This window comes from Mobula hypostoma, chromosome 6 (assembly GCF_963921235.1).
Source record: "Mobula hypostoma chromosome 6, sMobHyp1.1, whole genome shotgun sequence".
In the NCBI taxonomy this organism is placed as follows: domain Eukaryota; kingdom Metazoa; phylum Chordata; class Chondrichthyes; order Myliobatiformes; family Myliobatidae; genus Mobula; species Mobula hypostoma.
The window spans coordinates 34,113,934-34,128,833 of record NC_086102.1 but is presented as its reverse complement, the minus strand read 5'-3'; the positions used below and the strand labels follow the sequence as shown (position 1 = coordinate 34,128,833).

At 41.0% G+C, this 14,900-nt stretch overlaps 1 protein-coding gene across 2 annotated transcripts in view; it reads left to right on the top strand.

Annotated features, from left to right (window-relative positions):
- The window catches only part of LOC134347920 (target of Nesh-SH3), a 347,223-nt gene that overhangs the window by 225,267 nt on the left and 107,056 nt on the right, over positions 1-14,900 (top strand). For both annotated transcript variants that reach the window (XM_063050550.1, XM_063050549.1), the window contains one exon: positions 10,448-10,534. In XM_063050550.1, the coding sequence (XP_062906620.1) occupies positions 10,448-10,534 (87 nt within the window). The remainder of the gene's footprint in view (positions 1-10,447; positions 10,535-14,900) is intronic.

Sequence of the window (14,900 nt, the reverse complement as noted above, 5' to 3'; positions counted from 1 at the left end):
AACATTTACTTATGCTCCAGTATCAAGTTTAAACAGAATATTGTTTTGGTTCACTTGCCATGGAATAGTCCAGTCATTCTTACTTCGCTTGTTTTCACAAAGCACATCCATATAAAACTCCTCGAGTTCATTTTCAAGCACTACATTTACCTGTTTTATTTTCTTTCCACTGTGCAACAGCGTGAAAAATTATTACTCTTACCACAGTCATTGCACATTTTCTCATATGCTGGATACTGTTTTGGCCAATGCCGCTGCCCACAGCGATCACATAGCTTTTTTCTCTCAGATGACGTCTTGCTCTCTGTCGGTTTTGTTGCCGTTTTATTATTTTTCCTAATATATTTGCGCTTTTTTACAGCGCCTACATTGAAAAGTTCTTTAGCCCATGACATCACGGTTTCCGAAGCTTTTCAGAGCATCCAAGCTTTTTCCAAATCTAAGTCTTGTTCTCTTAACAGTCTTTCTCTCAGACCATTATCCCGAATGCCACAAACAATTCTGTCTTTAATGAGAGAGTCTGTTAGTTCTCCAAACTCGCATGTTTTACTCCAGTGACTCAACTCAGTAACATATTGACCAATTGTTTCACCAGCTCTTTGCGTACATGTAAAAAATATGTGCCTTTCGTACGTCACATTACACTTCGGTATACAAAATGCTTCAAATTTGTCCATTATCAATTCCAACTTTAAATTATCTTCATTTTCAAAAATAAAATGATGATATACCTCAATTGCGTCGTCGCCTATTGCGTGGAGTAGAAGGGCAGCTTTCGTTTTTTCCAGTTTTCTATCCGCTTCGATCGCTGATAAAAATAATTCAAAACGCTGCTTAAGTTTTTTCCAGTTCTCAGCTACGTTCCCAGACAATTGAAGTGTCAGTGGAGGCTGCAAATCTTCCATTTGTAAAACTGTTAGCAAACTCCAAAACAGTTCGAACTCTTTTTTTTATCTTCGATTGTCCCGTGTTAGGAAACGTATTATTCTTCCAGACCGACTTCTGTCACCATGTTGTCTTCCAGACCGACTTCTGACACCATGTTCTGTTCTTTATATTTATACATACCGTGGGTTACTAATAAAGAATCGTATTCTGGAAGACATAGAACTTTTATTTACAGCAACAACCAAACCACATTTCTTACAGTACCATGTTCTCGATCATTCTATCATTTCTGCGCATGCTCGGAACTCTTTCCAATCACGTTCTGACACGTCATATCACCACAGAATTATCTCTAACTTTTGCCTGAGGTTTGCTTGGTAATCATTTCTATTCAACCATATGAAACTAAACTGCTGCCCATAGTATTTTGACTGTAACCAAGCTGACCTAAATAGGATATTATGAAATCATTAACAGCTAGTTTGGCTGACTTCTTTGAGAACTCATCCAGGAACTCAGTTAGAATAACTATCCAAATTACTAACGGGAAAATCTGCAGTATCCAAACTACTACTTGTTGGTGGAAGGTAGCAAGAATACCATTTGGCATTCATCATTTTAAGTCTTTTATGTTGGACTTATCTATTCATTGGTTATATTTAAATAAAATTACAGTCATATATGTTTCTTTTAGATACACAAGGGTAGGTTATTCTGGGTATAGACACAAGATTTGCATTCGTTTTTTTTCTTCCTTCTTTACAGACCATAAACTACCAGTCCCTAAGACTTCACATATGTTCAATTCAACCTCTGTTTCTGGGCTTGACCACACAGAGGATCAAAACTTTTCAGGTACATGTGGTAAAATGCAGAGTAGATAGTAATGATGCTGTGTAATGTTAAACACTATTGATAGATTTGATAATATTTTATATGACCCATTCTACAATTCTGTTATTTTGACAAATTGCTGTTTATTATCATTGCTTTAATCTTATGGTATATTGATCTTAAAGATATACAAAAGCTAATAAATTGACATTGAGTTTTGCAATTATTTATGGTGTTGCTAAATCAGTGATCATCTATTTAAAATATTTGTTTTGAGAGGGTTATGCATTTTAATGCATGGCTTGAAATGATACGAATCAGTGTCCATTTTAAAGTTATGCCATACTGAAATTACCCCTGGTTTTTTTTCTCTGAAAGTTGTATTGGTTAAGCAGTATATCACATGGAGACTTTTGATTCTTCTGCAAACTAAACTTGCTGGGCAATGCCAAACATTGCATGAATTATAAATGATGTGTTTGGCTGTATTTATATAACTAGTCAATCATGGACTCCTGGTATTCAGGCAGAAAACTTGTATAATTGCATCACCTGGCAACTGGGAATTTCATGCTGCTGGAATATTGTTGTTACATTGTTTATTACTTCATCACGCTATGTTTTGCAAATTCTAATGACAGGTTAACTTACTGTGCCTTCAGAAGTTCTCAGTGTTTACCTATTCTTATTGGCTGAAAACTGGACCAGAATTTTTAGGGAAATGGCAAATAAGTCCTTGTCGAAATGCCGAGCTCTATCTTGCCTCGGTTCCACTTATTTTGAGATCTCTGCTTGAATTATTCATCTTTCTTTCTCTGTTGTTGGATTCCTCATGGATTCCAGCAATAAACAACAAGTTAGAGTCAGTTCCCCAGGGCTTGTACAGGACAATCTTCCTTCTGACAGCAACTCTATGCATTTGTATGGCGAGGAACAACTGTGGGAAAGCAAGGTAATTATCTGAAAATTTACGTATCTTTTTATTTAAAATACTTAGTTGAATATTTTAATAGTTCTAAAATGCTCTGAAATGTTTTCAATTTGTGATTTTTCATTTTTTTAAGGGGGAAGATTTTTTGCTGTCACACAATTGGTGGCTACTACCTAACCATACCAGTTGTTCTGGTGAGACCCTAGTTACCGTCTCCCTCTGGAAGCATGGGTACCAGCTCTTCAGTGTGGCTAAGGCCAGCACAGGTGTAACCTTTGCAATCATTCACCTGGACTCAGAATACAGCTTTGACATTTGCAAACCTTCAATAACTTTCTGGACTTGTTTAAAAAAATAAAAAATATTGTCTATATTTGCATTTAACTATAAAATATATCATTATAGAATCACAGTGTCATACTGCAGGTAAGCTTACCCTTCAGCCCTCCATGTTAACCTGGACTACGGAGCACCCATTTTCTAAGAAACTGATAACTTTTCATTTAATGCTTCTGCCATGTTCAGTTCAGTACAGGCTCTGCAGTCAGGCATCCTTGCATCCATGAGGACACCAATGTAACAGACAAGTAGTCACCAACTGCAGAGTGGAAGATACCACGGTGGAATTGCTGCCATGGCAGTCCTAGACACTGTGATCTCAACTTTCATTAATAACATTGGTATTAGATTGCAAATTCCTGGCTGATAATTTTTGAGTTCAGGATCATGCAAAGCTTCTCAGAGTTTTGACAATCAGCTACACCAAGTCATGGTTTAATGGGCTGTTAAAGATTTTCTGGATGTTTTATGAAAAGACTCCTGCCTCCCCACAAGACTCATCAGGCTCTGTTACCATTTAGTCCTGATTCTGAGGACTGAGCTGGCAGACATCAGCAATTGGCAATAGACAATAGGCGCAGGAGTAGGCCATTCAGCCCTTCGAGCCAGCACCACCATTCACTGTGATCATGGCTGATCATCCACAATCAGTACCCTTTTCCTGCCTTCTCCCTGTATCCCTTCACTCCGCTATCTTTGAGAGCTCTATCTAACTTGTTTTTGAAAGAATCCAGAGAACTGGCCTCTACTGCCTTCTGAGGCAGAGCATTCCACAGAACCACAACCCTCTGTATGAAAAAGTTTTTCCTCAACTCCGTTCTAAATTGTCTACCCCTTATTCTTAAACTGTGTCCTCTGGTTCTGGACTCCCCCAACATTGGGAACATGTTTCCTGCCTCTAGCGTGTCCAATCCCTTAATAATCTTATATGTTTCAATCAGATCCCCTCTCATCCTTCTAGATTCCAGTGTGTACAACCCCAGTCGCCCCAGTCTTTCAACATATGACAGTCCCGCCATCCCGGGAATTAACCTCGTGAACCTACGCTGCACTCTCTCAATAGCTAGAATGTTCTTCCTCAAATCTGGAGACCAAAACTGTACACAATATTCCAGGTGTGGTCTCACCAGGGTCCTGTACAATTGCAGAAGGACCCCTTTGCTCCTATACTCAATTCCCCTTGTTATGAAGGCCAGCATGCCATTAACTTTCTTCACTGCCTGCTGTACCTGCATGCTTACTTTCAGTGACTGATAAACAAGGACACCTAGATCTCGTTGTACTTCCCCTTTTCCTAACTTGACACCATTCAGATAGTAATCTGCCTTCCTGTTCTTGCCACCAAAGTGGATAACCTCACACTTATCCACATTAAACTTCATCTGCCATGCATCTGCCCACTCACCCAACCTGTCCAAGTCGCCCTGCATTCTCATAACATCCTCCTCATATTTCACACTGCCACCCAGCTTTGTGTCATCTGCAAATTTGCTAATGTTACTCTTAATCCCTTCATCTAAATCATTAATGGATATTGTAAATAGCTGCGGTCCCAGCACCGAGCCTTGCGGTACCCCACTAGTCACTGCCTGCCATTCTGAAAAGGACCCATTAATCCCTACTCTTTGTTTCCTGTCTGCCAACCAATTTTCTATCCATGTCAGTACCCTACCCCCAGTACCATTTGGTCTAATTTTGCACACTAACCTCCTATGTGGGACCTTATCAAAGGCTTTCTGAAAGTCCAGGTACACTACATCCACTGGCTTTCCCATGTCCATTTTCATAGTTACATTCTGAAAAAATTCCAGAAGGTTAGTTAAACACGATTTCCCCATTGTAAATCCATGCTGACTCGGACCTATCCTGCCACTGCTATCCAAATATGCCGCTATTACATCTTTTATAATTGATTCCAGCATCTTCCCCACCACTGGTGACAGACCAACTGGTCTATAATTGCCTGTTTTCTCTCTCCCTCCTTTCTTTAAAAGTGGGTTAACATTAGCTACCCTCCAATCCGCAGGAACTGATCCTGAATCTATAGAACATTGGAAAATGATTACCAATGCGTCCATGATTTCTAGAGCCACCTCCTTAAGTACCCTGGGATGCAGACCATCAGGCCCTGGGGATTTATCAACCTTCAGTCCCATCAGTTTACCCAACACCATTTTGTGCCTGATGCGAATTTCCTTCAGTTCCTCTGTTACCCTAGGTCCTCTGGCCACTATTACATCTGGGAGATTGTTTGTGTCTTCCCTAGTTTGTGTACCTGTTCAGCTCGTCTGCCATTTCCTTGTTCCCCATAATAATTACACCCGTTTCTGTCTTCAAGGGCCCAACTTTGGTCTTAACTAATTTTTTTTCCTCTTCACATACCTAAAGAAGCTTTTACTATCCACCTTTATATTTTTGGCTAGCTTACCTTCGTACTTCATCTTTCCCCCCCCCGTATTGCCTTTTTAGTTATCTTCCGTTGCTCCTTAAAAGTCTCCCAATCCTCTGGCTTCCCACTCATCCTTGCTATGTTATACTTCCTCTCTCTTATTTTTACACTGTCCTTGACTTCCCTTGTCATCCACAGTCACCCCTTACTCCCCTTTGAACCTTCCTTCCTCTTTGGAATGAACTGATCCTGGACCTTCTGTATTATTCCCAGAGATACCTGCCATCGTTGTTCCACTGTCAATGAAAATATACATGAGGTAAGTTTGGCCACTTTTCAAGCACAGTGCTGAATCCCTGTTGACTCACCACTTGTAGCCCAACTGCATTTCTAATGAGAGGGAAAAGGGTTTTAAAGATCTTTATACTTGCTTTTTAATGTTTAACTTCTTAACTTAGGTAGGGTCTGCCCTCAGAAGCTTCTGTTATTGAAGAACAGTTGGAAGTAAAGCTGTGGGCCTTGATGGCACTTCTAGGAGGAGCCTGTGTTATTGTTACTGAGCAGTTAAACAGCTCAAATGGTGTTACCCATTTGAGATCTCTGGGTACCTACTATGTAAAAGAAGTATAATTCTTCTGAGCAGGTGATTCCAGAATAAAGATTTTCCTTGACCACAGGTTTCTGATTGGTAGTGATGGAGCAGTTACAAGTGGCTATGAGGTGACTGCACCAGAAATAATGGAGTGCTTTTACTTTGGGTGAATGTCAATTTTGGAGTAAAGTCTTAAATCAAAATTTCCATCACGTTTTCCCACATAAAACTGATGCTAGGAATAGCATTACATCACTGGTGTCTAGCAAAGCTAGACTAAGCGAAGCATTTAGAACAACTTGTCATTTATATTCATCAAGTGGCAAACTCCTGAATAGAGGAATCTCACCAAGAGTCAGTTAAACAAATCTAAAATAATCCGATGCCTCCAGTGGGGCCAGTAAGATGGCTGGGTGAAGGCAAGCACTGTTACATTGAATTGGGTTAAGAAGAAAACCAACCCAATTGTATGTGTGTAAGTCAGTAGCTCACAGAAAGTTAATGGATTGCAACTGAATCCTGCAGCTTGCCCAGATTTGGATTTGTTCCCTGTTATGCACACCAAGATTGTGTTGGGGCTTCTCCAAAAGAAATAAAATAATTTCTGTTCAAATCACTAGTTGAGAAATGAATGTAATATCCAGCATTAGGAATGCTCTGTACTATTGTGGGAAGAACATCTCCCTGCTCTGATAATGAGGCGAGGAGGATTTTCTGCTACAGATAGTCTTCCTTCTGCGCTGTAATCATCAGACACAATGATTGTAGTGTTGCAAAAGGAAAAATGAACTGACTAAAAAAGGAAAGATGAAAGCCTGCAATACTAGTAAACACATGCAGAGTTCCAACTGATACTGTAATTCCTTTGTGTTCATGCATATTTCACTTTTCTCCATGGATGTCTATAAAGATACATTCCATACTTTCCAAGTTTCCTCCTGTTCATCTCACTACCATTAGTAGAGGGCTGCAGCTAGCTGTGAGGTAAGTTGGAAATGTGACACATGAGGGTCATTGAGATATAGAGGCTTGAAGGATTAGTGTATTCAAGCATTCTCATTATATTTAAACAATATCTTAAGAAGAGTATTTGAAGCACCATGGCTTGAAAAGCTATAGACCAGGTGCTGGAAAACTGGGTTAACGCAGGTAGGTATTTGCTCACTAGCATCAGTGTACAACTTGACCAGAGAAGATTTCATCGCACCAATGGCAAGGGAGGGTGTTTCTCCTTTTGCAGTGGAAAGCAGCAAAAGGATGTTCTACTGACAGACCTTAGCCCCTTTGATAATTTTTTGTTGATGAGGTTCTCCAAATCCAGCAACAGAAACCACCAGCAACTGATGAAGAAACAGTGGGCTTATTCTGTTTCACCTTTTGTATAACACTTAAGCTTTCATACATGTTAGTCTTTCATCGTCGATAATGCCATCACTTCATACCCATTCTTAACTGAATGTTGCATGACTATTCATCTCTTTTGCTGACTACATAGAGGCAAAGGCTTCTGTACCAGGTACTCGTATGTGTGGTTGACTAGTATCACCCTTTGCAAATTCATTTCATTGGTGCTTCATATGATTATATGATTATGATTGTGAGGACACGCAGTCCCCTTTTATTGTCATTTAGTAATGCATGCATTAAGAAATGATAAAAAAAATTTTCCAGAATGATATCACGAAAACACATGACAAACCGACTTAAAAACTAACAAAAACCACATAATTATAACATATAGTTACAACAGTGCAAAGCAATACCGTAATTTGATAAGAACAGACCATGGAACAGTAAAAGTCTCAGAGTCTCTCAAAGCCCCATCATTTCATGCAGACGGTAAACCCCCAGCACTGCCAACTTGCCGATGCAGCATCCCGGAAGCATCCGACCACAGTCTGATTCCGAGTCCGTCCGAAAAACACCGAGCCTCCGACCACCTCCCGACACCGATGCACTGAGCACCATCTCTGCCGAGCATTTTGACCCTGGCCCCAGCAACAGGCAATATGCAAAGCCGAGGATTTGGAGCCTACATCTCCGGAGATTCTCGATCGCGCAGTAGCAGCGGCAGCGAAGCAGGCATTTCAGAAGTTGCTCCAGATGTTTCTCTTTGCTTTCACGGCTGTCCCCATCAAATCCGGATTGATGCACGCCCCCTAGTTACACATATCGATATTCATTCGGAACGGCCACGCGTGCTGCGTAGCGCCACCATCTTCTCCTCCTCCCTCCTTATAGTGACCTCATTACCAACCAACAGGTAAGTTCACCAGAACTCTGACACAGAGACTGGTGAGATTAAGAATGCATTGCCTGATAAGGTCATGGAAGCAGGCACTCTCACAAAGTTTAAGAAATATTTAAAAGCGTATTTGAAAAGGCATACATTGACGGCTCTAGGCTGAGAGCTATAAAATGAAATTAGCATAGGTAGGTACTTGATGGCCAGTTGTAGTGAGGTCTCCTTATTCCTGACTGACAGGTAAGTTGATACAATGCATGGTAGATGTGTGCATGACTTGCCAAGCAGTGAGTAGTGTTATTGCCTTTTCCAGTAAGCAATCATCCAGACAGCCTGCCATTAGTTCTTCTTTCAATGTTTTCAGGTCATGGATAGGGATAGCAGTTAACCAGTTTGTCCTACAGCACAGAAGCTTGTGTCATATTCTATCTGAATAACTTCTCCAATTTTAACAGTGACTTCCTCACATCAGAATATGCCTGATTTGTTCTACCCATTCTGGATAGTATGACTGCACAATGCATTCCTTCCGAGAAAATTAGGAGATGGTACCTGTGATCATTTCAGTTTTGGTTACAATCATGTGTAATTGTCAAAAAAAAATCCCTCTCAGCATTGATCATTATTGTGAGTTACAGCTGCCTATACTTGATGCCATTTCCTCCTTCCTCCTTCACATCTGCCTTTGAGGGACTTGAGGGCCTACTTAATTCTATTCTCAGGTCTTGAATTATGCATGCAGTGCCGTCACATGCAAGAATGGACCATAATGAAATTAGCTCCCTTTTATTCCATGTAATAGACCTTGTGCACATATCTAGTCTGAAGCATTGTATTTACTGCCAGATAGCAGCATTTTACTGAAGTATAAACAGAAGATGATTCAAAAGCTACTGTTTGATAACTTTAATAAAACTGTTGTCACCAAAGATCATTTGCAACCAAATTACTTGAAAGCAATTGGAAACCAAAGATGATGTAAATCTGAATTAAGAAACCTTTGGGAATTACTCAGCAGTCGGGCATCTCTGTGGAGAGAGGCACAGTTAACATTCCAGATCAAAAGTCTGGATCAGAAGTTTAAATGTTCAATTTAAACTCACAGCAAAAGCATCTTGCATGCCGTCTTGCTTCAGAAATGTTGATCAATACTTGTTTGTTCTGTTGCATGTTTGCATACAGTTTATTCAGCTAGAAATGTGTTATATTTTGGTTGAAACCACAGGCACTATATCATGCATCTGACTGCTTTTCAGGACTTAGTATGTCTGATACAGTAACGCAATAGGAGTAGATGTAGGCCGCCAGGACCCTTAAACCTGCCCAGCCATTCAGTATGATAATGATTGATTTATGCTGGCATCACCACTTACTCTCAACAGTTCCCCATAATTGTCATAACCTTGATTTTTCAAGTACTTATCTATTTCCAGCTCAATATACATGTACTCCCTCTAGTACAGCAAATTCCAGAGATTCAATACCCTCTAAGAGAAGAAATTTCAGTGTACCTCAGTTTTAAATGACCAATCCCTTATTTTGATATGTTTATATAGTACTCTCTTAGGAGTGAAAAGATTTCAACATCTACCCTGTTAGGCCTTCTTAGGAGCTACCTGAATAAGGTACCCTCATCCTTGTAAGGATTACAAACCCAAGGTGTCTCACCTTTCTTAATAGGACAAGCCTCTCCTCTCAGGAATTAGTCTGGTCTGTCTCCTTTGGACTGTCTCTAGTGCTACAAAGTCATTGTTTCGATAAGGGGAGCAAAATGCTGCACTCTCCTGGGGCGTGGCTTCACCAACGCTCTCTGCAATTGTAACAAAACTTAACTTTTTTGCAATAAAGACCAAAATGCCATTCTAACAACTCCTTGGACCTGCCTGCTATCTTTTTGTGATTTATGTGGTAGATCGTAGATTCCACTGAACTTCACTTATTTGTAGTCTTACTCCATATATAATAATCTACTTTTGAATTTCTCTTGTTGCATCTTGTACTTCCCACATTGGCTAGGATTTTGCCCAATCATTCAATCTATCTGTATCCCACTGCAGAATTATCATTTGAATATGCCCTTTTACCTGTTTTCATATCATTCAGGTGAAGTGGTTTTGATCTTGTATTCTGGAGATTGGGGTTTTTTAGGGCTATAGTGATAGTGCAGAAAAGGCAAATTATTTGCATAATTCTCATATTTGTATTTGGTTTCTTTGTTGTCCCTTGCAGATCGTAAGCTGCCAAAATCTGACAATTATACATCCAATCCAGCCCCTATATCTGAACATGGTTACACAGAAGAACAAGAATTTAAAGGTATTCATGTTCATCTGTGATGCAATGTCCATCTACTATTTGACATAATATAGAAAATATGAATACATAATATCATAGAAACATAGAAACATAGAAAATAGGTGCAGGAGTAGGCCATTCGGCCCTTCGAGCCTGCACCGCCATTTATTATGATCATGGCTGATCATCCAACTCAGAACCCAGCCTTCCCTCCATACCCCCTGACCCCTGTAGCCACAAGGGCCATATCTAACTTCCTTTTAAACATAGCTAATGAACTGGCCTCAACAGTTTGCTGTGGCAGAGAATTCCACAGATTCACCACTCTCTGTGTGAAGAAGTTTTTCCTAACCTCGGTCCTAAAAGGCTTCCCCTCTATCCTCAAACTAGACCTCCCCAACATCGGGAACAATCTTCCTGCATCTAGCCTGTCCAATCCCTTTAGGATCTTATACGTTTCAATCAGATCCCCCCTCAATCTTCTAAATTCCAACGAGTACAAGCCCAGTTCATCCAGTCTTTCTTCATATGAAAGACCTGCCATCCCAGGAATCAATCTGGTGAACCTTCTTTGTACTCCCTCTATGGCAAAGATGTCTTTCCTCAGATTAGGGGACCAAAACTGCACACAATACTCCAGGTGTGGTCTCACCAAGGCCTTGTACAACTGCAGTAGTACCTCCCTGCTCCTGTACTCGAATCCTCTCGCTATAAATGCCAGCATACCGTTCGCCTTTTTCACCGCCTGCTGTACCTGCATGCCCACTTTCAATGACTGGTGTATAATGACACCCAGGTCTCGTTGCACCTCCCCTTTTCCTAATCGGCCACCATTCAGATAATAATCTGTTTTCCTATTTTTGCCACCAAAGTGGATAACTTCACATTTATCCACATTAAATTGCATCTGCCATGAGTTTGCCCACTCACCCAACCTATCCAAGTCACCCTGCATCCTCTTACCATCCTCCTCACTGCTAACACTGCCACCCAGCTTCGTGTCATCCGCAAACTTGGAGATGCTGCATTTAATTCCCTCATCCAAGTCATTAATATATATTGTAAACAACTGGGGTCCCAGCACTGAGCCTTGCGGTACCCCACTAGTCACCGCCTGCCATTCTGAAAAGGTCCCGTTTATTCCCACTCTTTGCTTCCTGTCTGCTAACCAATTCTCCACCCACACCAATACCTTACCCCCAATACCGTGTGCTTTAAGTTTGCACACTAATCTCCTATGTGGGACCTTGTCAAAAGCCTTTTGAAAATCCAAATATACCACATCCACTGGTTCTCCCCTATCCACTCTACTAGTTACATCCTCAAAAAATTCTATGAGATTCGTCAGACATGATTTTCCTTTCACAAATCCATGCTGACTTTGTCCGATCATTTCACCGCTTTCCAAATGTGCTGTTATCACATCCTTGATAACTGACTCCAGCAGTTTCCCCACCACCGACGTTAGGCTAACCGGCCTATAATTCCCCGGTTTCTCTCTCCCTCCTTTTTTAAAAAGTGGGGTTACATTAGCCACCCTCCAATCCTCAGGAACTAGTCCAGAATCTAACGAGTTTTGAAAAATTATCACTAATGCATCCACTATTTCTTGGGCCACTTCCTTAAGCACTCTGGGATGCAGACCATCTGGCCCTGGGGATTTATCTGCCTTCAATCCCTTCAATTTACCTAACACCACTTCCCTACTAACATGTATTTCGCTCAGTTCCTCCATCTCACTGGACCCTCTGTCCCTTACTATTTCTGGAAGATTATTTATGTCCTCCTTAGTGAAGACAGAACCAAAGTAATTATTCAATTGGTCTGCCATGTCCTTGCTCCCCATAATCAATTCACCTGTTTCTGTTTGCAGGGGACCTACATTTGTCTTTATCAGTCTTTTCCTTTTTACATATCTATAAAAGCTTTTACAGTCCGTTTTTATGTTCTCTGCCAGTTTTCTCTCATAATCTTTTTTCCCCTTCCTAATTAAGCCCTTTGTCCTCCTCTGCTGAACTCTGAATTTCTCCCAGTCCTCAGGTGAGCCACTTTCTCTGGCTAATTTGTATGCTACTTCTTTGGAATTGATACTATCCCTAATTTCTCTTGTCAGCCACGGGTGCACTACCTTCCTTGATTTATTCTTTTGCCAAACTGGGATGAACAATTGTTGTAGTTCATCCATGCAACCTTTAAATGCCTGCCATTGCATATCCACCGTCAATCCTTGAAGTGTCATTTGCCAGTCTATCTTAGCTAATTCATGTCTCATACCTTCAAAGTTACCCCTCTTTAAGTTCAGAACCTTTGTTTCTGAATTAACTACGTCACTCTCCATGTTAATGAAGAATTCCACCATATTATGGTCACTCTTACCCAAGGGGCCTCTCACGACAAGATCGCTAATTAACCCTTCCTCATTGCTCAAAACCCAGTCCAGAATAGCCTGCTCTCTAGTCGGTTCCTCGACATGTTGGTTCAAAAAACCATCCCGCATACATTCCAAGAAATCCTCTTCCTCAGCACCTTTACCAATTTGGTTCACCCAGTCTACATGTAGATTGAAGTCACCCATTATAACTGCTGTTCCTTTATTGCACACATTTCTAATTTCCTGTTTAATACCATCTCCGACCTCACTACTACTGTTAGGTGGCCTGTACACAACTCCCAGCAGCGTCTTCTGCCCCTTAGTGTTACGCAGCTCTACCCATATCGATTCCACATCTTCCCGGCTTATGTCCTTCCTTTCTATTGCGTTAATCTCTTTTTTAACCAGCAACGCCACCCCACCTCCCCTTCCTTCGTGTCTATCCCTCCTGAATATTGAATATCCCTGAACGTTGAGCTCCCATCCCTGGTCACCCTGGAGCCATGTCTCTGTGATCCCAACTATATCATAATCATTAATAACAATCTGCACTTTCAATTCATCCACCTTATTACGAATGCTCCTTGCATTGACACATAAAGCCTTCAGGCACTCTTTTACAACTCTCTTAGCCCTTTTTAATGCTTGCCCTGGATTTTATCCTTCATATTCATATAATGGCTATTTTGCATTAAGATTATATCTTGAATTAGATAGCTTGTAGAAAGTGTCACTGAAAAGTTTTTCTTGCTTTTATAAAAAGTCACTACAGAAAATTAATCTCTCAAGTTATCAGTTATAGAAACATGCAGTCATAGTACAATACAGTATGGACACAGACCGTTTGGCCCAATGAGTCAGTGCTGACTACAATGCCCACCCAGCTAGTCCTTTACCTCTAAGCCCTGCCTTTCTATGTACCTATCCAAGTGTTTCTCAAATTAGTTTAGATTATGAGGACACGCAGTCCTCTTTTATTGTCATTTAGTAATGCGTGCATTAAGAAATGATACAATATTCCTCCGGTGTGATATCACAAAACACAGGACAGACCAAGACTGAAAAAACTAACAAAACCACATAATTATAACATATAGTCACAACAGTGCAACAATACCATAACTTGATGAAGAACAGTCCATGACACAGTAAAAGAGTTCAAAGTTTCTCAGAAGTCCCGCATCTCACACAGACAGGAGAAGGAAGAAAACTCTCCCTGCCATGCCCGACCACAGTCCGACTCTGAGTTGTCCAAAAACTTCAAGCCTCTGATCAGCCCTCTGACACTGAGTATCAAGCACCATCTCCATCCGAACGATTAGACCTCAATCTCGGTCGCCAGCAGCAGGCAAAGCCAGGGATTTTGAGGCCTTCCCTCCAGAAGATTCTCGATCGTGTAGTAACAGCGGCAGCGAACTGGCGTTTCAGAAATTTCTCCAGATGTTCCTCTGTGCTTTCACGTCTGTCTCCATCAAATCAGAATTGACCATGGCCCCTATTTAACGGATGCGATATCATTTTCACCAGAGAGCTATGCGTGCACCGCACGCTGCTATCGCCTCCTCCCGCCTCCTTCATTCTCATCAATCTCATACTATGTCTTCATTCTCATCCCGAACTTATGCACGCCCCCCCCCCGCCCCCGGGGAAAAGACAATTACCATCTGCCTTATCTATGCCGCTCAGAACTTTAAATATTTCCATAAGGATGCCCTTCATTCTCCTATGTTCCAAAGAATAAAGACCGAGCCTGGCCAACCCCTCACTCAGGCCCTCTAGTCCTGGCAACATCTTCGTAAATCTTTTCTGCACTCTTTCAGTTTAACCACTTCTTTCCTATAATTGGGTGACCAAAACTATATAGGTTACTTCAAGTGCAGCTTCACCAGTGAATTATAGAACTGCAACATAACATACCGGCTCTTGTAACACCCTGACTGATGATCATCAGTAATCATCATCTAAGAAGAGAAAGCATTTGCTGTGTAATTTTAAAGTACAATGTAAATAATGCCT